The sequence below is a fragment of the Passer montanus genome, unplaced genomic scaffold (genome assembly GCF_014805655.1).
Source record: "Passer montanus isolate IOZ18808 unplaced genomic scaffold, ASM1480565v1 scaffold103, whole genome shotgun sequence".
In the NCBI taxonomy this organism is placed as follows: domain Eukaryota; kingdom Metazoa; phylum Chordata; class Aves; order Passeriformes; family Passeridae; genus Passer; species Passer montanus.
In genome coordinates this window covers 1,065,953-1,092,412 of record NW_024356838.1, presented here as the reverse complement: position 1 = coordinate 1,092,412, position 26,460 = coordinate 1,065,953, and the positions used below count along the sequence as shown (strand labels likewise).

Below are 26,460 nucleotides of genomic sequence, written 5' to 3'. Positions count from 1 at the left end.
CGCCGGGCGGCCGGCTCCATCCTGATAGGCTGCGCTGCTCAAAAAACATGATGTCAGCCAGAGTTTAAGTGCTATATATAGTGTGTGGACAAGACTACAAACTCCGTGGATCTGTCTTTGACCAAGAGGTAGCATGGTTTTTAAAAAAATCCCAAACACCAGAACAACAGCCCCCCGCCGCCTTGTTTTGCAGCATACTGTCATCCGAAGTGCTGACACCATTCAGCCCTTACCATTGCTTTGTGTTGCAGAACACCTGGAACAATTGCTCCAGGCCTCTCACGACCGAAGTCACTAACTGCACCCCAGTGTAAAGGTCAGCCTTGCAGCTTTGGAAGGTCAGTCTATTTTTATTGCCTAGAAAACGTTTTTAAAAAAGTGCTTCTCAATTTACAGTCACTGTGTTATACTGAGTTGTTTTTTTTTTCTTTTTCTTTTTTTTCTTCTTGAAGGCGGAATATACATTTTGTGGGATTGGAAGAAGTCTGCAAAACAATTTAGGCTTAACCATTTGCTTCCAGCCATCCCCTGCATACCCTTATAAGTGTATTTTACTGCAGGGTGTTTATCCAATTACAGTGCATTTAGGCAAAGTTCAAAGGTCTTGATATTCATGGAAACACTTCCACTCATTTCAAACTGAAGCTTCTTTTTATAATTTGGTAGCTTTTCCCCTTTATTTTCTCTTTCACTTGCCCCTCCCTCTGAAAATGTCAAGAAATCTGTTTGTTCTTCATTACAGTTAAAGTTTTTTGGTATTGTTGAGAAAGATTTTTATGTTGGTGTAGATGACTTGTATGCCCTTGACATATATTAGGTTTCCTAGACAGAATGGGGCAAAAAGGAAAAGCACCCCTGTGAGTGCAGTTCCCTTAAGATTCGCCTCATCAAGGCTCATTCAGATGTGATTCAGATGTGATACTGACAATCCGAGTTATTTCACATGGCTATTTCCTGCCCAGTAGAATTCTCCCACTGCCCTTCTTTTTTCCCAGCCCCCTTATTCTTTACTCAGCTTGCTGGCCTGTGTTCATATACAGGACAGACTTGTACCTAGCAGAACCCTGGCTCTCCTGGCATGCTGGCTGTTTCCTCTGAATTGGATGTGTCCCAGAAAAGAAGATGATAGGAATGGGAAATACAGGAAGCTTCAACAGTTATGGAAGTCATAGGAACCAACTGAGCTAACTGAATGAGATGTGGACCATCTTTTTTCTAGGGTCCTCTGCAAGCTTCAGTAGCCTGAAGTGACTGCAGTTGGTCTGCCACAGAGCCTTGCACAAGTGTCTTTTCCAGGCTTGCTGTTGTCCTGTCACATACTGAAAATGGGCTGGGATTTAAAATTTCATGAGCTGCTTACATAGAGAGCAGCTCTAAGAGAGGGAGAGCAAATAATGCCTACGCAGCCAAGTCCTTTGCATAAATAGTTATCCTCAAGTGCATGTTGAACACTTCGTGAAAAGCAAGATGGGAACTAAATGGGCATTATTGAAGTCAATTTCTCTTCTGTTACAAAGTTTTAAAATGTGTCTCTTTTGATTTCCTTACTCCATACAGAAACTCACCCTAGCCTTACTAGGTTTGCGTTGGCACATTTCCTCTATACTATGCATTGAGACAGATTTTCAAATGGAACCAGGTTTATGAAAAAGATTTTTTTTTAGTGTCTTGGACAAAAATAATTATGAAACCAAGCCTGAGATAGTTATTTTGACATAATTTGTGACTGTAGCTAAACCAGATGTCAACAGTGTAAATAAAGGACTTGATCACTACACAGCAAAAAAAGTTTCCTAGGTACTCTGAAATCACTTAATAATTGGTATAATTTATATATTAATAATCACTTATTATAATTTCATTGGCTTTCAATTAAATATAAAAAAACCCTGCTTCAAAGATAATGAATGTCATAGGTCTCTTGATGAAGTGTAATCAGGAACAGAGCAGAATCCTCTAATCCTTTCTCCATCACCATCATCTCTTATGCTGGCCCATCCCTTACAGACCTTGGTCTGTGTTCATTTAGTACATGTAAATTGGGCAGTTTTTCTCTGTATGGAAGCCAGCAAAACATGAATGCACAAGAGCTACCTTTGAGCATTGCGCTTTTGTCTAGAACACAGCCAACACCAACTGAGCACTTGCTGCTCTGGCATCTAAGAGGTGATTTTCACAGTGCCATTTTATCTTGTTTGCAGTTTCTCTGTGTGTGGTTGTGATATACCACAGCAGGAAATGATCAATAGTTTTTTTCAAAATAAGAGTACATACTGTATCAATATTAATCATCAGGAAATAATTTTGCAGCAGTTTCAAATCTACACATACTGGAATTCTTCAGTCCTTTTATGTACACCTTCCTAGTGGTTCTCTTTTCTTTCCTCCTGTTTTGCAACACAGTGTTACAGAGCACTTATCCTAGTAGAGGTGTCAGTACACTTTGGGGAGCTTTTCACTAGGTGTCATATCTCACTAATGTCATACTGCTTATGCCTATTTTAAAGAGTAAAAAGTACTCTAAGTACTTTTAAAGGGTAAAAACACACTGTGGGAACTTGGAGTACTTACATGGTGGCAGTAGTTTTTTATTTTTAGTAACAGAAATATAGTTCCCAATAACAACAGAAAAAGCCAACTAGCACAGACAGAACTTAGCTGAACATCTAACTAAAATTAACAGCAGATTCCTTTGGCCTGCACACAGGAAATATGAGACTTTATAAAATTTAAAGTGAGCATTTTTTCTCAATGCTCTACACTCATGCTCTGTAAATTCATAAATTAGCACTGTGCTATTGTTCCAACAATAAGAAGCTTAAGAGGTGTTGAGTCTTCTGTCTAGTGTTTGTTTTCCAATGGGGATTTCTCAACCAGAAATGCAAACTTGAAAGAAAGTTCCTTTTCTTTAAAACTGTATTTCTGCAGTTTGGTTAAACTTGTCTTTTCTAAGTTAAATCTTTGCTATGGAGTGACTGAAAACAAGTGCTTTCTTAGGCAGTTACATGCTCAGCAGAAATTTGGATATGTTCTTGGACATTAGAACCTAGTATTGAGTGAAAACATTAGTGAGAACATTGATGTAATCACCTATAGCTTTTTTTAAAAAGTCCTTTCTAAATGAGTTTTGCAATAACTTGGTAGGCAGTGGATAAATGATAGGCTGGGATAAAAATGTAATAAAAATGATAAATGATAGGCTGGAATAAAAATGTCTATTTCAGTCAGAAATCATATGAGATGAAGAGGCTCGAAACATTTTTATGAAACATGAAACTATTTAGTTTGTCCTTACTGGCCTTTCATGTAAGGAAGTGTTTGATCTTTCAAAGATTAACATTTTGGGTTTGTTTTCAGGTCCAGTTTGGCCATTCTTTTACTGTGTGGCCTCAAACAATCAATGCTCTAACATCCATGGAAAGTTAATTTTTAATCAAGTTTAATTTTTAATAGAAAATTGTAAAATTCAATGCAAATATCTTTAAAGAGGACCATATAAAATGTCATTAAAGGTAGCTTTTCACATAAGTGCTTAAGATACATTTGACTTTGCTTTAGCTAACAGCATCTCATTAGTTTGATATTAATAATCTGTAAATGTGGGGACTTGGCAAACAAAACTATCTGAATTATATTCTTGTACCATTTAACTTAGTTAAATGTAAAATTGATTCACATAAACTGGGCCAATTTTTGTTGTAGAAGGAGAACTTACCATACCTGTGTGCTGAACCACTTCTGTCTTCCTGTGAATTGTTCCATGTAACACTAGTGAGATCTGCTGAGATTTAAGACTTCAGTGGATCTATTCTTAAATGAATTGTAGCAATGTCTTATCAAGGAGACTATTTCCTCCTCAAAAATAAATATTCAGAGTGTCTCTTGCACACTCCATCTCCTTTATGATGTTCCTTCCGAATATATCAAACTATACTGAGAATATCATTCGTATTTTCCTGGTCCATTAAAATAATAACCCTTAAATCTTGCCTAGATAGGTCTTTGAGTTCAAATGGTAACCAACTGATTTTTCTTTTTTGTTCTATATATTTGACATCTGATTTTTAAACAAAGAAACAATTACATTAAGTTATCTGAAAGCTGATATTGGGAACTGTAGTCCTGCTCTGTAATCTTTCAGTGCAGGCAGAATTCAAGCCAGGGTAATTTGAGCAGATTAACATAGGGTAATATATTGCAGAAGGAAAATATTTCACCAAATGTATGACTACCACAAGCATTTGTTTTAAAAAATATTAAACATGAGCAGGAAGAACAAGGAGGATGATATAAGAGTGGTTTGCACTAGAGTGCTACAAAGCTGGAATTCAGACTGGTAAATCCTTTGCTGTACAGCAGTTAGACCACAAAAACATTTACAGTTGAACCATCTCCAAATGCTGCTACCAGAAAATAAAATTCCTTAGTGTTTGTCTCATTGATATCATCAGGTCTTTTGGTCATCCACAAATTTAAGTTTGGGATTACTGATGAGTAGTTTGCCCATTACTGGACAGTGGTTCCTATGTGAACACCCAGAACCTAGGAATTACAACCTAGTTGTATTTTGGGACAAACTGCTGCTGCTGTCCAGTTTTTATGAGTATCCCATCTCTGCACGAAGCACTGAGTCTCCATTTCAGCTGAAGGAAAATGTCTTGAACAGCTTTGATATTTTGCTTCGGAGAAAGTTTGGAACTTGGAGATACTGGCTTCCAAAGTGACCATGTGCTAACCTGACTGTGCAGGAGGCAGCTTTCCATAGCCTGTCTGGACTGTGTCCCTTTACACCTTGCTTGACTTTCCCCTGTGCTCCTCAATCGAGGATTGCTGCTTACAGGACTTGAAAACTGGTACAAAACGATCTTATCTCCCTTACTCTTCTCACAGCTCACAATGTTGGATATGCCTTTCACCAGCCCTGCTATGGTCTGACCTGTTTATTAGCTTTTGAAGGTCTCTGTAAACCTTTAGGTGAGACTTACTAAAGTAAGAGCTAAAATCCCTGCAGCCCTTCCCATGGAGAGTACTCAAACACCATGGTTCCCCCACAGGGGCACTGGGCATGTACTAACTGGAATGTTGCTACAACTGACAGTGCTGAGCATCATCTCCAGCAGGACTGCATATGCTTGAAGCCAAAGCAACTGCAAAACCCACAGACATGTGGGTCTGAACAAAGAATGCATTTAAATCCTTGAAGGAGTCAAATCAGGAGCTGCTGAGAAAAGGTGAAGAAATGGAAATGAGTTGTCTGAGAAAGGATTTCTGAGATGAGATGAAAAAGAACAGGAAAATTAGTTCCTAATCCAAGTGAAAGGGCAGAGTAAAAAAGCTGGGGAGGGCAAAGGGCAAAGGAGGAATTGAGATTTGCTGGCAAAGAAACTGATTGTGTGAGAGAACGTTGTTCAAGATTTCAGTTAATCTTAGCTTGGCATTATGAATTCTGCAATCAGGTCTAAAGTGTCTTACACTGAAGCACTTACAGGTCAATGCCTTTGCCAGCAAGTTCTTTGCTCCCTGTAAAGCAGAACAATAAAACGTATCACATCTTGCTGATATAATGAAATTAATATTTTAAAAGATCATGATAGCAATGGTCAGAAAATACAGAGAACTCAACAAGGTTAATGCAGTACTTTAATCAGATAAAACTTGATAGTGTGCATCAGACAAGCATTGACCCACGTCACTTGAATGAGGTGAAATGATTTTACTGAAGTCCTTTATCAATTTATGTGTGTTGGGCACTGCATAAGTGGAGACTCTCAGAAAAGTGACAGGTTGTGTGTCATTTTCTCATAAAACCTATACAGACCTGTCTCAAATTGATATCAGGGAACCAATCTTAAATATTTAGTTTCAGACAAGCAAGCAAGTACTTAAAAAAAATCAATATAACATATTTTGGTAGAAAGCTGTGGGGCAGGGACTTCAGAATAAAAATGCAAAACTAAAGCAGGTTTCTGTGCAATTGGCAAATCTTACTTGACTGATTGGCTACTGCCACCAGGTGGCTTGTTACAGTCATTGACTGAAAACTGTAAAATGCTTTTTACCTCTAGGAAAACAAGTATTTTCATATGAACACAGTTCCAAGTCTCAATTTTATGTGTGACATAAAAAATTCCAAAATGAATGTGATCAGTAAATAATAAAAAAATGCATACAGTAGAAGGACATTTCTGAACATAAGGGGAATACTTTAATCTAATTTGTAAATTAACAGTAAGTTGGTAAATCAGGTAAGTATGAAACAGTGCCAAAGCTCAAGGGAAACTAAATTATTAATTATGGAGAAAAAAAATCTCATCCTACCTTGTGACTTTATCATCATTTATTTCATTTTAGATGCTCAGAATTATTTCAGTGTCTCAACATTCTCCTCTCTTTGGGAGGGAACAGTGCCAAAGCTCAAGGGAAACTAAATTATTAATTATGGAGAAAAAATCTCATCCTACACTGTGACTTTATCATAATTTATTTCATTTTAGATGGTCAGGATTATTTCAATGCCTCAACATTCTCCTCTCTTTGGGAGGAAAAAAACCTCACCACATACAAATTGATTTGGTAGGAAGAATTCTTCCTATCTAAGATAACAATATTGTTATTAGTTCCCTAATAAATCTTTAACTAAGACAATAATGCTGAAAAGCTTGGAAAATGCTGAAAGCTTGAAAAGTCTTGAAATGCATGGTTTCCTATGTGTAGTTTACACCAGAGAGGTGAGTAAATATTGGTGCCAGGACTGTTCTCTTCAGAGAAAGCCTAGTATCCAGCATGTATTTAGCCAACTCCAGTGCACATTTTCAAACACATTTCAGTATTTCAAAATAGGTAACACTAAAATGTACTATTTCAAAATAGTAACAAAAAATTCTTTGATCCAGTTATCCATCATCAAATCAGTCTTGTAGGGATGCAGCATTTTTTGCACATCACTTGATTTGAGCTCCTGTGATATTTTATGGTGATAACCTTGCCAGTAACATAGAGATCAATGCACATATATGAAACTTGAGCAAGGTCTGACCTAAAATGCCACAGTTTTGCTGAATAGTTCGCTTAATACCTAAGAGGAAAGTTGATTAGAAGGACTCGCATGGTAACATGGGCTCTCTTCAATGGGTTGTTGTATTCCATATAGCTTTGAGCTTAAAAAATAGAATAGCTATCAGAATAAACCTTGGACTGCACAATAGTTAATTTCCAAAATTATATATATTTACTTAATTGCTTTCTTAGTTCTTAAGCAAGAGAAATTCCCCTTTATATACTTGGAAAGAAGTCTCCTCTATGAAATTCCTGTTGCTTTCAAAATTAGAAGCTTTCACTTACTTCCTTAAGTGCCTATAATAAACCATGCAAAAAAGCTCATCAGCTTCTTTTCATGTTAAATGTTGTTCCATTCATTGGCCACTTGACGTCCTCATCCTCTGACACAGGTCAATAGTAGGTTACACAGCTTTATCTCTTCAGGCTTGCAGGAAGATTCAAAGCCACCCCCAGCCCTCTGTGTCTCTATCTCATTTGGCCAAGGTAGAACATCTGCTTTGAAATAAATACAGAATTGTTATGAACACACTAAGGACACTTGCAGTACACTTTAAAGAAGATGCAGCTGTGGACTTTTATAGCTCATATACCCTAATGCATTCTATTTACTTTATACTGGATATGACATTTAACAAATTAGCAAGCAGTACCTTTTAATAGAAACATTTTCATTAAGACTGCAGAACTATTGATTTTACTATTTTTAAAGGAGACTGGTATGTTTGAAAAGAGCCCTTCCAGACAGATTGATGATTGCCCATGCAGTAGTATGGGGACTTGTACCAGAAGTTACAGGGTTAGTTTTTCTTCTCCCTGGTTCGCTTGGTGTTATCTTGGTTTTCTTGCTTTGCAGCTCTTTAGCAATAGCTAACATCTTTGGAAATAAGAGAAGCTATACAATGATAAGCAAAACAGTATTCCCTCCCTTACCCTCTTTACTTTTCACAGAAAAACGTTTTTTCCTTCTTAAACTCTGATTACCATTTCCAACAGAATTGTAGCATTTTCATCCGTCCTTGTGAGTCTTAGTAAATAAATTACTTCCATATATACTTATATATATATTACGTTTCAGACATATGTACCCCATTCTGTCAATGAGCCAAGACCTTAAAATAATATCTTAAAATATTTTTATATTAATTCCACTGTACTCTGTGAAAGTTATGAACCTAAATATTGTCAAGAATACTGGTCCCTCTGGTCACCAGTTTTCTTACTGTAAATATATTTATGTTATTATTTGTCATACAAATACTGTATCTATATAAGTTAAAAACACACAGGTACATGATAAAGTATGTATGTACTTAGGCCTGCAATTTTATCAAACTCTTTCATATACAAGAACTTTACGAATGTAGTTGTAAACAGAATTATTTTTTTTCCCCCAGCTAGGGGGAAATGCCATATTTCACTCTGACTTCAAGCTATTGCTTATGCATTATGTTTCTTCAGTTACTGAACACTGAGTGAGATCTCAGCTTCCCAATAACTCCCATGAGCAAGATAATACAAGTAACAGTCAAATAAATTTTCTGATAAGGCAAAGTAATCCCATACTGTTTTTCATGTTAAATATATTTTCTAATATGTTACCACAGGGTACATGGAAGCTGAGAAAAGAGTGAATACTAACAAAAGCATTTTGTAGTCTGTCATATTTTAGTAGATAGTTATTATTTTTTAGAAAATATTACCAAATTAATAGAACTGGGATCTCTAGAACTGCTCAGAACTACTACTAAGTAACTGAACCACTACAGCTCTCCAATAAAGGTGGTTTTTAACACAAACACAATATTTCTATGCTGTGGGAGGGCAAAATTCCTGTTGGATTTCTAAGTAATTGTCTTTTTGTGTCACTTTGTGAGCAATCGAGAACTTGGATTTAAAAAATACAGAAGTCAGAGAAGCCTGTGTCAGCAATTGCAGTTTCTGCCAGTGAAGACCCAGTTACAGCCAGTATTTATTTGCTTTCTTGATAAGAAAGGCCTGGTTTTGCAAGCCTGTATATGTGACCACCTTTCGGCCCACGAACAGCACCGCTAATGAGCTCTGTAAGCTCTGACAAGGCCAATCTCTCAGTAAAACTCCAGCTGTTAACGCAGGACAACCATCCAGACCCCCAGCGTTGGCAGGCTGCAGAGAAAATAAATGCCCTAGCACCTTGCAGAGCCCCGGCTGCGGGGGCTCCCGGCGGGCAGCGCCTGGGCCGGGCTCCCGGAGCGTTCGCGGCTCCCCGGGCCTCCGCCCCGCGGGCCCCGCTGCCGCCGCCCCCGCAGCCAGAAAAGCGCCGCGGCCACGGCGGAGGCTGGAGCAGATGAAAGTGCTGCCTGGCTCGGCTGTGCTTGTCCCCACAGCGGTGCCGGAGAGGAGAGTGAGTCCCTGGGGCAAGGACGTGCGGGGCTGAGGAGCTGCTCGAGCCTTTGTAGTCGTGCTTTGGTTAAACTGATGCCAGTGAGTGCTCGAAGCGGATACTGCAGGCTCTTTGGAAAGTGTATTTGCTTAATAAAATATGTGCAACAGGTATGAAGTAAAGTAAAATCTGGTGTCATTTTTAGAGCACATTGTAGATGCTGCCTTTCATGCAAGAATTCTGAATTGCCTTAGAGAAAACTCTTAAACCTGTGTGCCTTAATGAGGCAAGGTAAGCTATGGGTTATTTTATCTGGAAGCTATGCCACCTACGTTCCTCTGGTTTCTTTTTTGATTCTTGTTATGTGAATATTAGTTTCTTATTTTGTTTCTTTGTTAATGTGCATTGGAGATGGTTCTGTGATAGCTGTGACAGTAAATGTGCTCGTGCTATAGTTGAAGTTACTTGTTGGGATAACTATGTCTTTTTAGGTCAGTCTCCAACTTTGGCTCTTCATGCAGATAAAAGTTTGCAAGGTTGGAGCCATGAAGATTCCATGCAGAGCAGTTGCCCAAGTAAAATCCCTAGAGCAAGCAAATGAACAGGGCAAAATCCTTCTTGGTGAAATATATAAAAAAAAGAGAAAGCTACCATATTTTAAAAACTGTTTCTTTTTGTTCTGAAATAAAATGTCCCTTTGATAGGGGGCAAACGTATAATGAGCTTTAAAATCATGCTGTAAATTTATGTCAACTAATACTTGGAGGAAGAAGGTATCAAAAATTGGTTGTAGGTTCCCCCTGCCTACCCTTAACTGCACCAGAAGATAATTAAGTAATTACTTAGTATGAAACTCTTTGAGGTCTGGGGAGGTGTCTGAAAAAGCAAGGGAAGCTGCAGGGTCAGTGTTTCATTACAGCTTCATGCATTTCAGCTGAAGTGTGAGGAAGCTGTATAAAATATGTGCCTGAAGTAAAGATGCTCTTATAAACCTTACTTTTTTTGGTGTGTTTACTGTTTGTTTTTTTCAGACAAGCTTCCTGGATACAGTAAAGGTTAATATAGTTAGATGCAAACCACATAGAAGATATTACAAAGTCATATAAATTGTTTTGCTACAAGTAGAGAGCCAATAGCAGTTTTACTCAGGCTTTGTCACTGTAACAGAAGGACTGGCTGTAAGGTAAGTACCTACACTCAAAGTGTTACAAAAAATAATTTTGAAACATATATGCTCTTGAAATTCTTTCCTAGAAGGAACACAATGCTGAGGTGTGTATTTTTTGTGTGCATGAGTGTGTGTGTTTATATTTTAGAAGTAATGAATTAGTATGAATATGTTTTCTGTGCTTGCTCAAGCCACCTGTCATGATATGACCACCTTTAAGCAGAAGAGGACAACCCAAGCTCTTTTTGTGGATTGAGAGGGAGGGTGACTCTTGGGCAGCAACACTGGCTACTTTCCCTTTGTAGGAGTTTATTTCTAAAGGAATGTGTCATACAACCCTTATATTAATATAGCTTATTCCCCTTCAGGTGGTTCTTTCCTTTTTTGTTTGCCCTCTTGTCTGATGGTGCTCAGGAGAAATTTCTGTCAATGGTAATTTCGTACCTTTGAGCTGGAGTATGTTTGCCTTGACTGTTGTCTCATCTCTTCTTCCTCTCTGAAGTTAGTTTTAGGTTTCACACTAAGCAGCTAATGAAGTTAAACAGCTGAAAGAAGATCAGTTCTATGAAGAAATCCTAAGTTGGAATGTATGCACTGTGCTCATGAGCTATTAGGCTACCAGGGATATCTGCAGGTACTGAAGGAGTTGTTTGCAGTGCAGGAGCGAGTAACTTACTGCTCTCTATTTATCCAAATCTTTTTCAGATTTTTTTTAAAATTATTTTAATCTCTACTTAATCTTTTTCTTCTGCCAGCTTTTGAGTCAGTTGAATCTGACAAGTTATTTCTTGTTTCTTTTACATCCCTACCACATCCTCTGCTGCTTAAAGCAGAATACTACTCTTTTTCTTGTCTCTGTGATATACAGTCTTATCTCATGTTTTGAAGTTTTCTCTGGTACATATAATTGTACTGAACCTTGGCCTTTAGCTTTCTATAGGTGTCTTTAACTTATGTATAAAAAATCAATTAGATGAAAACTTTTGACAGTTTGGACAAGTGTTTGAACTGGAAGGAAATACTTGAACTAGAAGTTAAAGATATGATCATAATGTTATCTTGAATATTTGGGAGGAGTTGAGTGTTGAGAGAGACTAGAATTTTCTAGTTCTTGAAACCTAACTGTTCAACACACTCTTACCTTTGATTTTCTTCTATTTAGTGGTGTAAAGTTGCTGAGGAGCCATATGTTGAAGTACAAATACAGCATTGCTTTGGAAATTGTGGATTTCCATGTTTGAGAACTTTAGAAGAGTTCATGTTGATGACTCCTATTGTATAAGATAATGATGTGCCTGGTCTTCATTTGACTGCTTTTTAGGTATCGAGAGTTCAGCCTGAAATGGCTCTGTGTTTCTTATCTCCGTGTCCATCCATGCTGTCAGGGAACTTCATAACCTGATACATCTTATCGCTTGCTGCAAAGTGGGCATGGCCCTTCCAGAAGGCAGACCAACTTGCCTGGTCTATGTTCCACCAGAGCTGATAACTCACTTCTGGTGCCTAAGGATTGAAAGGAAGTTTCTCTGTTCTCCTGGCCTTTTGGATGTGGAAATGCTTTCTTTTGTTGGCTAAGGTGTTCTGTGAACCACAGTACAGCTCTAAGCCCTGCATGCTACTGGAGCAGCAAAACAACTGCTACAGGTTTTATGAAAACAGTATTGTGGTGGGCCAAAACATTGCATGATGAAAGCTGAGGTTAGGGGTTCATATAACTGTTTTAGGATCTGGAGTCTTACTATCCCTTGTCTTTCATGGTGCTGTTGACAAGAGTGTGACAAGCTAAATCCGTTGTTTGACTAATTGTCTAGAGGTCCACTATCCAAAAGGGAGAGTTCAAAGGAGAAGTCTTGTGCTTGTCTGCAACAAACATACATATTTATTTGTCTAAATCTTCATACCAAATTCTCACTCTTGCATGTATAAAATTTATTTCTGGCATTTGGCAACTTTAGTTTCCCTGCAGAAAGAAGAAATTGTTACTGGGGAATTATTTGTCATATGTGAGGAAATAGACACGGGTTGTGGAAACAAAAGGCAATGTGTAATGATGCAAAATTTGAAGCTATGATTAATAAAAGTGGGCTTGATACTAGCTGTGTAGTTCCTCAATACTGTCGACCTTTATATATCTGTGGAGCATGTTTGAAGACCTGTCTGTCCTGTGCAGATGTTTAAGGAACTTGATTTTTGTTGGTTTTTTTTTTTTGAGAGAGAGAACAGGAGAGGGATTGGCAAAAGACACTTTAAAAGAAAAGTGCAAGGAGGGAAATATCCCATCCAGTGGTGTCAAATCCATCGACAACCTGTAGATGGCCTGAAATATGGTATCTGAACATTCTGACAGTGTCTGACAGTTATCAGAAGCAGAAGTTATTTGGAAGCTGGGAGTGGTGTCTTCTCATGAATGCTTTTTTTTGAACATGGTTTTGTATTCTACCATTCTACTGATTTCTAAAGAGGCGTGGTGACCTATAATGTAAATATTTATTGTGTTTAATTGCCTGTAAATTTTATTTTATACAGATGGTGCTGCCTGGTTTTGCTGTTACTGTAGTTGCCTGTAAATTTTATTTTATACAGATGGCGCTGCCAGATTTTGCTGTTGCTGTTTGGCTGTTTGTTTGCCTCTATGCATCTGTGGCTTGTTATCCAAATGGAAAAGTAAGAGGAGCCTGTACTAGCATGGTACCTTGTCATGGTAGCTCTCCTCAGCTGTCACCTGAACACACCATTACAGTGAATGGGACTGAATTTAAACCAGGGGACAACATAGAAGGTATTATCAGTTACAGCTGAAGAGTTTAATTTATTGTTTCTTTGTATTATAGTATGTCTTTCCTCAGTTTTCTATTTAAAATTGGATTTATCTAAGTAGTTGAATAATTTCTTGGTAATCCATTAACCATCATTCAGTACTTGTAAAATGAGCATCTGGTTGAAATACTTCCTTCTTCCTCTGGAGTAGAGTTAAACTTCCTTATTCAAGTAGTTGAATCATTTCTAGGTAATCCATTAACCATCATTCAGTACTTGTAAAATGAGCATCTGGTAGTCATTGTTGAAATACTTCCTTCTTTCTCCGGAGTAGAGTTAAACTTCCTTATTTTTCTTCTTGCTTTAGTTCATCTGTCTGGACCAGATTTTGAAGGATTTTTCATACAAGCCCGGGATGCAGAGCACCTGGATAGCCCTGCAGTTGGTTCTTTTGTGTTAGCTGACCGGAGACGTTCTCAGCTGCTGACATGTGGTCGTACCAAGGTAGAGTCAATGCTTTACAGTTATTCAGTGGGCACTGAGGGGCTTGTTCTGTGTCTTCATCTTCTTGTTGTCAAAAAGTGGAGCATTTCCTTACGAAGAATCTCACTATTTCTGTATAAATGCTGCAGGGACCTCTAGCTCATTGCTGGAGTCTTCTGGATTGAAAGTCCTTCCTTTTAGTCTTGAAGTTTGTTAGTATGAGTAAGTTGGTGTGCTACACCTCACTTGAGCTGATCATGACTGATAGGGAAGATAGGGAAAAGCCAGTTGCACTGGCGTAATGCAATGTCTCTGTAGGATTTAGCTGCAGCCTCTGCTGACTGTGTTAATTAACAAAATGTCTGTCTACTGTGTAACTCTTGATATATGTGTCTTTTCAGAATTCAGCTGTCAGTCACACAAGTAAAGCAAAAAAGAACGACATAAAAATTTATTGGATTGCTCCTGAAGATGCTCCAAAACATGTACAGTTTCTGTAAGTAAACTTAGTATAGATTCTAATTTATTAAAATGCAGACAAGGCAAACCTGTACCATTGTCTGTGTCAAATATTGTCCAGCAACTGAAAAGCCCTTGGGTCCAATGACCTGAAAAGTCAACACCCCTTGCTTGCTGCAGAATCTGTGCTAATGCAGACACTTTTTTTTCTTTCCTTTACTTTTTTTTTTCCTCCCAGGGAGAATGTAAGGGGATTTGGAGATTGGTTTCTTTAGTCTTTCTAGCTACCTTCTCACTTCTCATACCTGCAATATACACTGTTAATAATCTTCCTCTTTGCTGTACCTAACTAAATGATATGTGTACCCTCCTGTTACACTACACTAGCTTTTTGTGAACTACAGGATAAAAGCAATGCAACTCTTCTCTGAAGTTCTAATCTATGCCATAGGCATGAATGTTTCTTATATTCACTGCAGCATGTGGTGTTATGTTTTAAAATTCCTTTTCTACTGAAATTTAAGATACATTCTACTTCAATCCCTAAAATGGTAGAGGTTTCCATAGAGATGAGGGTTTTGCAAATAATTTCTCTGAACTATAATTTTTTTCCTTTTTAAAGTAGCAGCCAACTATAAATATATACAGTAATCACTCTGTGTGTGTTGTGTTTTTTAAGAGCCACAGTTGTGAAGAAATACAGGATTTTCTGGGTAAAAATTCGGGGTCCCATTGTTTCTCAGCCTGACGTGCTGTCCCCAACACCACCTTTGCATGCAACTTCTGAGGCTATGTCAACTTCACACCCAGTTTCCTCCATATCAAAGCCAGTAAGTAATGACAAAGCTAAATTAGGCTATCTTTAATGCTTTTGATGAATGGAATTTAATGAGATGACATTGATACAGCCTATTAACAGAAAAGGAGAGATGATGGATGAGTAACTTTTGATATATAAGGCTAAGAACATGACAGCTGAGTTGCCTGAACTTTGCAGGGTCAAATGTTCTCATGCTGCACACAGGTAAGAAGATTAACAGAAAGTTTATAAAGTAATGATCAGAAAATATTATGCATACTTCTCACGAGAAATGGGAAAAGACAATCTGGTCTTGACTAATAACTTCCTATTTAGCAGCTGCAGGCTCAGCAGCTTTCTTCTCTAAGTTCATTTGTGTTACTGACTTTTGTTACTGAGTCTTGAATGGATCGAGAAGCACTGCTATTTGATCCAGGATAACTGTGGCTTATAATCAATGTATTTGCTCAAGGTATATCAGTGGAGTTTCTACTTTAAAAAAGTAAGCATGAAGCTGTAGTACCATTATTTTCTTTCTCATTTTACAGCTCTCCAAACATTAGACCAGGGAAGTTTTTGGTTTTTTTTCTGAAGTTCTTGCTGGCTTTTCAAAGTTATTCTATTGTAATACCTTTAAAGTGAAAATTCAACTCAAATTTAGCTTGGAATTCACCATCAATTTACTTAGTAGTCCTAGGGTAACTGTAGACATGGATTAAGAGATTGGTGTGTAGACACAGATGATGTTGTTCCTTGTATGCTTTTTTCTGCCATGGGTAAAAAGGAGGAAGAGAGTGGAAACTCTCATTGCTCACAATTTGTTTGTTTGCTTCATTGTTTAGTTTAGTGCATCAGGTTGTGGAATTATGAAGTTCTGCATTAGGAACCCTACAAACTGTGATCCTGGGAGTGCTTCATGTTTTTTTCTATCCTTCCAACGAGAAGAGAATTCAGTTTTTATTGAAATGAGTGGTCCAAGTGAAGGATATTTAGCATTTGCATTTTCCCATGACCAGTGGATGGTGAGTGTTCTATTTTCTTTGCTGTAGTTGCTTTTGTGATGTTAGTAAAACTTGAAATTAAATACTGTCAGATGTCACATAAAGTGTGACTCTCCCAGAGTGCTAAAACACAGGTTGTTTCTTCCAGGTGAATAGTCACTTTTAGCTCAGGACTGAATAACTGCAATAGAATTTCCCTATATTTATCTCTTATGGCAGAATTCAGCCTGTCTGACTGAAATTCCTGATGAAATCCATCTCTATTTTACTATCAAAAAAATCTTACCTCTCAGAAACTGAGTTGTTATTCAGAAAATAATTTGCATTTGATCCTTGAATGTTACTCTTAAACAAGCATTCTTAATGTTGAAAGACACTTCTTTCTGACTTATGTTAAAGTGAAGAGATGATGCTGTTGACAAATGGATAATGCATAAGCTACTTGTTGCACAAAGGAGATGCTGTTTATATTCATCTCCCTAGTGCAGGAACACTTGGTTCTTAACAACACTTTTTTTTACAGCTGTGCAGGAATAAATCTTGTAACTGAAGTGGATTTTTAAATAGCTCCAACATCCATCTCTGTCTTGTCTAGTCAATTTGATAAATTTTAAATAATTAAGGAAACTTCTGATAATATGGTTGTTACTCTGGGAGGGAACGTGAATCATAATGTGTGTTTCTATGTGTCATCTCTTTGACTTAATGTGGTTCCTCAGTATTAATACTGATGTGCTTGAAAAATGGGGAATAACAGCTTGATAACTACAAAAATCTCTCAGGTCTTGCTGCCTATATTAAATCAAAGACCTTTTGGAGACTATCAGTAGTGATTTTTATTGGGCTATAGATATTTTTCTTTTCATCTCTGCAGGGTGGTGATGATGCTTATCTGTGTGTTAATGTGGATCACCGCATTCACGTGAGCACTGCCCATCTGAAGGAGCGAATTCATCCTCTCTTGGATTCAGAGGTATGTTTTAAAACAGCTCAGACACTTTCACAGACGTAGCTTTGAAATAAGGCATGCTGCTGCTTTGTGCTTTTGTTTTGCACAGCAGGTGTAAATACTGAGGTGGATCCATAATTCTCTAAGGTGAGATTGATTGGGCTCTTACTTCCTAGTAAGTGTTAACTTAGCAAGTCTAAATTTAATTTGTAAAGATAGTCATATGATGGAAGCTTAGTATTTTTGGAAGCTTTGTCCCTATTATTAGTCTGTCCCTTTTGCTAGAACTGCAATTGGTACGCCCTGAGTTAAACATTGTTGTAGGCTGTAAAAATTAGAGATTAGTTCAAATCCTAAATTGTTATGCTGACTTACTGAAATACCTTTTGCATGCCAATTCAGAAGGGATCCCCCTTCCCTCGACAATTTACTTTTTTTCTTTATTATATCAGTGACACTCTTGTCTTTTTCAGGGTTACTTTTAAGCCAGTTACTCAGCTAGTCTGAAGACACTGGGTGTTAAGTATCTCCTGTTTTACAGAATGCCCTTAAAGATGTGTCGTGGAGGCTTGTGGATGGTATTCTTCAATGTTCTTTCAGGAGGAGGATTCGTCTCCCTGCTTACAAAGGGAGATTTAATCTCGATACCAGTTACTACATCTTTCTGGCAGATGGGGAAGCTAGTGAAGGTAATTTTGACTTACATATATGGTTGCTTTTCTTTTAACAGCTCCAAATGAGTTAGTAACCCTTCTGTAAGATATGGCTTAGATGAGAATTGGTGTCTGAACTAAGATTTCCAAGCTTGAGGCCTTTAATTAAACCTTTACTGCTTCTCTGGATCATGGGTTTGCTTGTGGAGGTTATTGCAAATTTACTCATATGTGTTGTATTTTCTGTAGCTAGGTGAGTTGTGTTTTGCACATTAAGTGTGCAGGATGGCTTAGATGATGTTAGGTTCTTACCATATTGTGTGCTAGCTTGTATGATTGTGCAGTGGTCACAACAGGGCTTGAATTCATGAATGAGGAATGGGCACACTTACGAGTGCAATGGCTTTCATTAGTGAGAAATAAATCACTTTGTCACTGCTTAGGTGGACTGATATACAAACATCATCGTCAGCCCCTGGTCACCAGTGGACTGTACAACATCACAGACCTTCCTCAGGATATCGGAGGTTCCCGGGCCCCGCGGCTTATCAAGGCTCATGGTAAGCTGCAGTTTCTAGTTTTGTCTCCCAGTTCTAGAGTTGCTGAGACTGGAGGGTTATTGCAGAATTGGTATTCCCTCTTGTCTTTCTGGCATTTGTGTTGTATATTCAGTTGGCTAGCAAAATCTAGAATCTGGTGGCAGAGTCAAGTTCCTAATTTTTCATTTCAAGAACAGTGTTGGAAGATTCTTTTTTGCCCAGAAAAAGGAGTCCACCCTTGCCTTTCCCTTAAATTTATAAGTGGGACTTGTTTATCTCTTTCTCTCTATTTGAAGTTCTTGTAGTTGCATTTTTGGTTTAGTTCTATTTGAAATCAGAAACCACTCAACTGGCAGTTTGGAGTCACTGAAGTTAATGGGAATTATTTTCTCCCACACTGCTGGACTTTAATGCAGGTCCATGATTGAACTGCCACTCACTCTTTGTCACACAGATTGTAGCAATGTCATCTTTCATGCTCTGATGTCTGAGTTGGTGATAGAATGGTTTCTCTCTCCAGTATGTACAAAGTGTATTAGCATGTGTGAAATGTGCAGTAGCCAGAGCTGCTCTGTGTTGTGTGGATATTTCTGTTCTCTAGCAAGAAAAAGGCTATAAAGCTGTAGCCTGAACCAGGTGATATGTTTTTAATTATTGGTAAATTCTAGCTATGTGCACATGGACGAAACAATTACATAGTCTTGGAAGTTGTATTCATGTGCATTTAAGTTACCTATCATTTACCTTGTTGGGTTGTTTTTGTTTGTTTTTTTTTCAATTTTCAGGAGCGCTAATGTTTGTTGCTTGGATTACCACAGTTAGTATTGGTGTTATTGTTGCACGATTCTTCAAACCTGTCTGGTCTCATTCATTCCTACTTGGAAAGGAGTTGTGGTTTCAGGTGGGCAAAATCTCCACATATCTCCAGCTGTATTTTCTAGTATTATTGCAAGCAGAATTATAAACCAATAAATAGACTAAAAATGGTATGGTTTACATCTTTCTTTAATCTTATAAATTAAAAATCAGAAGTTCACCTACTTTACTAGTAAAGGTTGTCTTAAGTGGGAATTAAGAATATCTTTTAACTGTAATGTCTTTTAATGCTGTATTAAGTGTAGAGTTTCTAAAACCAAACTTAACTTTTCTAGGTGCATCGTATGCTTATGTTGACCACAGTCATGCTTACAAGCATTTCTTTTGTGTTGCCTTTTGTGTACAGAGGAGGTTGGAGCCAAGTAAGTGTGTACTTTTTGTCTTGTTAGCTGAAAGGTATAGGTGGGACTAAATGAATGAGAAAGTCCACTGCCAGCTATAATGACTATTTCTAACCAATTTTCTGTGAAAACTGTTCTTAAGTAGGCTGATTCCAAATTCTGGCAATCCAGAAGAGGAATTTTGTCTCCTTTAAACTTCAGCTGAAAAAATTCAGTGTTTTCCTTTATTCCTTTTTCTTCCAAATAGCTTCTTTGCTCACAGTTTCTTTATGTACTGTTTTGGTCCCACAAGTCTTGTCTTAGAGAATATGGTCTTGGGAGGGAGTAAGGATGTGATGGCTGACATTAGCATGGTAAACCTGCTGGGAAGAAGTGTCTTTGTCAATTTGGACATAACAGTGAGTGATAAGCTTAGTCTGGAGCAGTAGCTGGATAGAGATTTTGTCTGTCGCTGTCACCTGTGTTCTGTTTGATGCAAAGTCGCCTGAAAAGTTGGAAAGTCTAGAGAGTATCTGAATTCAAGGTGGAAGAATATGGTCACAGGTGTGAGCTAGGGAAATGGAATAAAACATTTTCATGTGAAAGAGAAGACCAGTGCTGGGATGAGTTATAAAATAGGCCTATCCTGGAGACACAGGATTGGGGCTGGAGAGCTTGGACTATGGTTTCTATAGTCATGTTAGTCTGCTCTTCAGCTGGTAGAATTTCTCAATATAGCAAAAATATGTGGCAAGCCCTGAGCAGACATACCAGCGTGTCTGCTACCAAGGCAAGCAATCTCCATCTGGCTGCAGGGCAGCTTATTGTGTCCTGTTGTCTCTGCCAGTGCTGCTCCATTGTAACTTATTAATGCAAGTAAAATTTGCAACTTTTTGGTGTCTTTTCTTTCTGTTTGCTTATTGTGTCCTGTTGTCTCTGCCAGTGCTGCTCCATTGTAACTTATTAATACAAGAACAAGTAAAATTTGCAACTTTTTGCTGTCTTTTCTTTCTGTTTATATAGATATGATATTTAAGAAAAATGTCCTCTCTTTAGCAAGCAGGTTTTCATCCTTATCTTGGCTGTGCAGTGATGGCTTTGACAATCTTTCAACCACTTATGGCAGGCTTCAGACCATCTCGTCACGCGCCAAGGTACAACTGACTCATTGAATTACAGCCACAGGAATGAAATGTGACTGTTTAAAGAAACATTCTTTGTACAATGGAAAGCTTTTACAGTTTGAAAGTAGATGATGTTCTTTGATTTCTGACCCCTTCCCCCAGTGGTGTAATCAATAAAATGTGTTTCATTGTTTTATAGGAGGCAACTGTTTAACTGGTTTCACTGGAGTACTGGTACAACAGCTAGAATATTAGCTGGTGAGTAGAAGTTACTAACTTCCACTTAACTGAGTTAAAGAAGAAACTTTAGAACGTTGCCCTTTGTCTGGGCTGTTGTTCATTTAAAACATCTATGTATGTCCAGTCTAGGCATGTCTGAAGATCCTTTTTCTTGGCCATCTTTTTTGTGAGTTTTAAGGGGCCATTGGATAGACCTTAGAGAAAAAGTGACTTTAAAACTAAAAGAATTACTGACAAATCTGATATTCCTCTGTAATGAGGACCTGCCCTTTATCTTCATAATTTCTTTTTGTCTTGGAAGATATGAGAATGGTGTTCTTACAGTAATATAGTTCAATGTTATTGAATAGGAGACAGGAATTTCACTTACAGATCCAGAAGCTGGGTTTAATTCTAATAATAGAGGCAAGCTTCCACAGCAACCTTAACCACTAATATTGTGGTGACTGGTGACTACCAAAAAAGCCCACAACAACTGATCCCCCCCCACAAAAAACCCTCAACACCCTCCAGCTGTGTGAACTCCTTTAACCTTGTTCCTCAAGCAGTTTTAGGTAATTAATGGGAAATCTATTTAAAAAGCATTGAGAGAATTTTTAAAGTACACTGGCACAACATTCTTATTGGGTTTTCTATCTTGTTTTTACTGAATAGTTGTGACTATGTTCTTGGGAATGGATCTGCCAGCACTCAACCTGCCAGACCCGTGGGACACCTATGCAATGATTGGCTTTGTAGCTTGGCATGTTGGTACTGATGTTCTTCTGGAAATACACAGCTACTGTCTTGTTCGTAAAGGTACAAACCAGCAAAACTCCTGCTGTCTCCATGCTTGCTGAGAATAAAACCAGTGTGGGTTGAATTTCAGGAGGTGTTCTTTGGCCTCTAACTCGGAAGCTGAAAGGGGGTAACTCTTGTAGTTTTGAATCTTCTGTAGATGAATGAATATGGAATAAACCCACTTTTTAAGATAAAAGTGTTCTAGAAGAGTGGGATTTGTGCCATTTTAAATAGTAGTTTCTCATTTTTTAAACTGTAATTCGTAGGGGGCTAAAATGGGCAGACTGAAATAGGGGGTAACTCTAGTAGTGTTGAATCTTCTGTAGATGAATGAATATGGAAGAAAACCAGTTTTTAAGATAAGTGTTCTAGAAGAGTGGGATTTGTGCCATTTTAAATAGTAGCTTCTCATTTTTTAAACTGTAGTTCATAGGGGGCTAAAATGGGCAGACTGAAATGTAAATATTTTCTGAGACTCTATTAATTTTTCCCATAATTTTGATCCCAGGTGGGTATGTTAAATCCAGATTAATTAATGCAGATTTAATCTGCATTTAAATTGTTGAAAATTATTGCAGGAGCAAGCTTGAATGCTTGTCATTTTGACTGACTGGGGAAGGAATATGAAATCCTGACTCCAATATGTCTAGGGAAGAGAGGTAGTAACTTCATTAGAAATTGTTATCTTTACTGGCTAGTGTCACAGGGAGGAGGTGATTGCACATGTGAATGACCTGGGTCTAAGGCTGAGATGAGACAGCTGCAGAACTGAAGAAGTATGATTAATTAAGAGTCCGTGTAAGGTGGCATGTGGAGAAGGAGTGATTATAAAAGAGGTGAATTTAAATTTAACTGCAGTAATTACTTCCTAGAAATAGGGAAAATTAACCTGAAATGTGTGGACAATGAGTGTTCTCATGTTGGCTAATGAAAATACTTCTTATGAAATCCATTTATCTTAAAATATAAAAGGAAAAGGTGTTAGCGCAAAACTCAGCGTTTTGATTATTTAGTCTAGCAAAAGACAAAATGTTTTTTGACATCAGTGTTCAGAATTTGTTTTGTAGGTCAGCGCCAGTAATTTTTCATTTGCACTATGAGTGTGATTAGTAACAGGTCAGGAAATGTCAAATGAAAATCCCAAGTCCTTTTCAGATTTGATGCTGTGTAAGACTTAGTCACAGGATCAAGACTTCTGCAGTATAAAAATGAACCCCCCTTCCTCTTAAGGGCTGATTTGAATTCTGTTTTTCTTCCCATGAACAGTTGAAGTGATAGAGGATGACAGAGTACAGATACTGCAGTCACTCACATCTGCAGAAGCAGAGGTGAGTCACAATTTGGTAACTAACTACTGTGAAATGGGATGATTCTTTGTTTAAACAAATGAAAAGACTGACTACTCAATGACTTTTCTTCCCCTTTTCTTGCAGGGTCGTCTGTTTAAACAGATTGTGTTAACCATCTATGTCTGTGGAAATATAGTATTCCTTGTTGCCTTCCTGATAGCAATCAACCAAGTATGAAATAAGTATTAGAGAATTTTGTGACAAAATACTGTGCAGTTGAACAATCTGCAAGGAATACTTTTTATACAACTTTTTTCTCAACATGGTCCTGAAGATGTAATTGAAGAAGAACAGCACATGTCCTGCTCAGTGTTAGGGAGATTTGGAATTCAAATCTAGAGAGAAATCCTGCAGTCTTACAAAAGCTGTCTTCTGATGGGACTTTTAATGGGAACCTTTTCTTGAGTAAGGAATGAAATCTCTATTTTTTTAAGCACACTAGTTTACTTGATTGAAGCTTATAGGTGGAAAGAAGGCTGAGAAGATGTGCCAAAAATGTTATTTGGGTAGTCATTTCCCTAAGCCTTTTGTGAACATTACTGGGGGAACTGGTAAGATATGACTGGTCCAGATTAATCTGTCCACTTTACTGTGTTCTAATATGTGATATGCCAGCTTCCTGCTCTTGACAGTTTTGTGCATAAAGAAACCCTTTAACCTCAACTAAACCCTTAACCCTCAACTAAAAAAAACCTTGAAACTTAGTGAAAGATTGTGTCACAAATGCAGGTTGATGAATGAACTAAATAGATAAAAGTAAAATGCGGAAGGCATGGTCTGCTCTGAGTAGTGCTCTTACACAAGCACAGGAGTTTAAGAACTTCAGTCCTTTAGTAAAACCACCATTTGCCTCACTCAAAATACTGCTCTGACTCATCCCTCTTGGTGCTTCTAAATCATAAAGAGAACCTGTTTGCAACATAAATGCATTAATACCTATAGTAACTTATATAAGGAAGGAAGAACCTAGCTGTGTTTATGGATTTCTGTTTTACTGTCTTTGGTTGCTTGAGTCTTCTGAATTACTGTGTGAATAAGATGGATTTATGCCAACTATCGCTTTAATGGAAGTGAAAATCCTTGCTCTGGAATGTTGCAGTTGTATTTGTGCTATTGAGCAAAGTGTAAATTGGGAACTAGGTTGACTTTAGAAAAAGCAGCTTCTGTTAATGTTACGTGAGAGTCCTTTGAGCTAGCATATGTACAAGACAGAACTATAAGAATTTTATAACAACTCTATTCTGAAAGAATATTGGAGGGCAATTTTTTAGTCAACAAAAGCTTTCTCCAAATACATTAACTGGGTACAGAGACTAAAAAGAGACTATATTATTTCACATTTTTGGTTCACGATTTGCCTAAGTATGGAAAGATACTCTTGAAATGGCATTTTGGAAATGAAACCTTTGCTTTGCAGTTGTATTTTGTGGCTCTAAACAGCTTGTTCCCACATATCTTCATTTTTCTTACTGAAAAGTATAGATTTTTAGTTGTAGCAATTCAAGATACATTTTTCAGCTAGGCATGCAATGCTAGCTGGGAATGAAGGTTTTGGGAGTATTGGATAGAATAGTGAGTAGTGAGGCCTGACTTGGTATAGACTTTTACAGCAACATCTCTACAAGTGTGGCCAGCTCTAAAACACTTGTAGGTGTGGGGCAGGTGGTGGTTCTGCTCAGTTACCAAAGCTGTCTGGTTCTGCCTCTTCTTCCACCTTCCCAAGTCCATAGTGCAGCCTGTTGCATGGACAGGTAATACTCAGGAAGCTACATGTTTTGTTGTAGTCAGTGATCTTTTTTGATTGCTCAGATATCTGATTTAGCCATAAGGGTGTTTATGGAGCTGGGATTAATCCCTTTGTCAGCAGCAGCTGACTGCAAGTGAGTCCAAGTTGAATCATCTCCCTTAGGAAAGTCATATGCAGAGTGGGAAAGGGTGGCCACGAAAAAATGAGTCACAACCCAGGCTGAAGGACAAGAAGCATGGGGCCAGCTGGGTGGGTGTGAGATTTTTTTTTTTAGAGAAGTCTGATCTCAAAAGGCCTGGGAATCTCAGGGTCATAAACTGCTAAAGTTTTGTGGGACTCTTTCATCTACTGTGAATTTAATGTAGAAAAATCACTCAACCTAGACATGATTATTGGCTTTTTAAGTTAAGATTAATGCCATATTCTTTCTATGATAGCTGTACTGAGGGTTATTTCATTTACATGTGACAATGAACATGGGTTTTAAAACATGAATGTAAATATCTCAATAAAAGTTCTTGTCCCTTTTAGTAATGTGAAAATGCTGTCAAAAGGAAACTAGAAAAGTCTTGCCTAGTAGCAAAATGGATTGTCTGGTTTTTGTAAATGTTGTTTTATAAATTACAGCTATGTAAATCCTTCCTGGAGAAATTATTATTGAAATTGAATGTTAAAATAGTTTCACTTTTTAAAGCAGTTTCTTTTCCTCAAGAAGAAAAAAGTTTCCTTGTTCCACATCTAATACAACTTTTAAATTGGCAAAATTATCAGTCGTTCTGGATAAATTTTTTCTTCCCACTGCTTGCAGTATTGTCTAGTTTCTTATGGGAGCCCTTATGTACAGTATTGTAACTTAATTGATTGAAAGACGTGCTTATTTTACACAGTTTCTGTTCACACCACCACTCCTGCCCTTTTCCTGCAGAACTGGTAAGTGGAAATAATGTCATTGTATTCCAATATCGTCCAAAGGTTTTTGTGTACTCCTTTGAAAAAAATCTCTGGAGGGTTTGATATTGGTAGGAAAACAGATGACAGGCAGACATTTGCGATTAGTCTCACAAGTAGTTTACTGTTTTGATTTTTAGGTGCAGCCTCCAAATACTCGTTACCTGCTCTTGGCTTAGCTGCAAATCATATTCTTTGCCTGTGCTTTGAACAAAAATTACTTGATGTAAATGTAACGGAGTTCACAGCTACTTTGTTTTGCTTTAAGTGGTTTTTAGTTAGTTGACATTTCAGGCTGCAGCACAATCCAGGGAAGATGTATTTAAATTCTCCTTCTTACACTGAGTGCTACATTGTTTGCTGTTTTGTCAAAAATCCCAAGATGGGGAGACGTCCAGTTCCGTGTAATAATGGCCAAGTGTTTCTTTTACCCAGGGAAGGCGAAGGAGAGCTTGCCTGCTTTGTGTTCCATCAGCTCCTAACGCTACGTGGCGCCCTTGTTCAAATAACAGCACTTCTGCTTTGCTTGCTTGCTGTAAACTGTCCGTGAGAGGTTGGCATGGAAAGGTTTTCCAAAATAGGAAGTGTTCCTAAATGAACTAATTGGAAAAATTTTCAGAAACTCAGTCTTTAAATTCAAGCCATTTCATACAGATAGACATTCTGGAATGGGTGTTTGCTTGCTATCTATGAATAAGCTTTTGTTTGAGCAGATGGTTTTCTTTTGTCATGTGGGTATATCCTTCTGCAGACAATGGAAGATGAACAGTAGTCACCAAGGAAAAATTGCAGTATTCTGCATTTCTATGCAGAAGTTAATACCTCAGTGGTTTTAGAACTTTGGTGCAGG

The 26,460-nt window shown here is 37.8% G+C and overlaps 1 protein-coding gene across 10 annotated transcripts; it reads left to right on the top strand.

The window, feature by feature from the left end:
* The first annotated feature begins 12 nt into the window (after positions 1–12).
* LOC120506600 (ferric-chelate reductase 1-like) lies at positions 13–25,459 on the top strand. Of its 10 annotated transcripts, none has more exons than XM_039718355.1 (19): positions 13–128; positions 252–338; positions 10,450–10,601; positions 11,089–11,220; positions 13,170–13,365; positions 13,711–13,847; positions 14,228–14,322; positions 14,965–15,115; positions 15,927–16,106; positions 16,960–17,058; positions 17,576–17,723; positions 18,131–18,247; positions 19,012–19,127; positions 19,378–19,464; positions 20,479–20,576; positions 20,746–20,804; positions 21,441–21,584; positions 22,833–22,894; positions 23,000–25,459. In XM_039718355.1, the coding sequence occupies exons 4-19, from the start codon at positions 11,176–11,178 to the stop codon at positions 23,090–23,092; spliced, it is 1,827 nt and encodes a 608-aa protein (XP_039574289.1). In that variant the 5' UTR covers positions 13–128; positions 252–338; positions 10,450–10,601; positions 11,089–11,175; the 3' UTR covers positions 23,093–25,459. The 10 variants fall into 10 exon arrangements, with proteins under 10 accessions (XP_039574289.1, XP_039574327.1, XP_039574299.1 ...); XM_039718336.1 differs by lacking the exons at positions 13–128; positions 252–338 and adding exons at positions 9,342–9,519; positions 9,624–9,709; XM_039718346.1 differs by lacking the exons at positions 13–128; positions 252–338 and adding exons at positions 9,347–9,439; positions 9,624–9,709.
* The last annotated feature ends 1,001 nt before the right edge of the window (positions 25,460–26,460 follow it).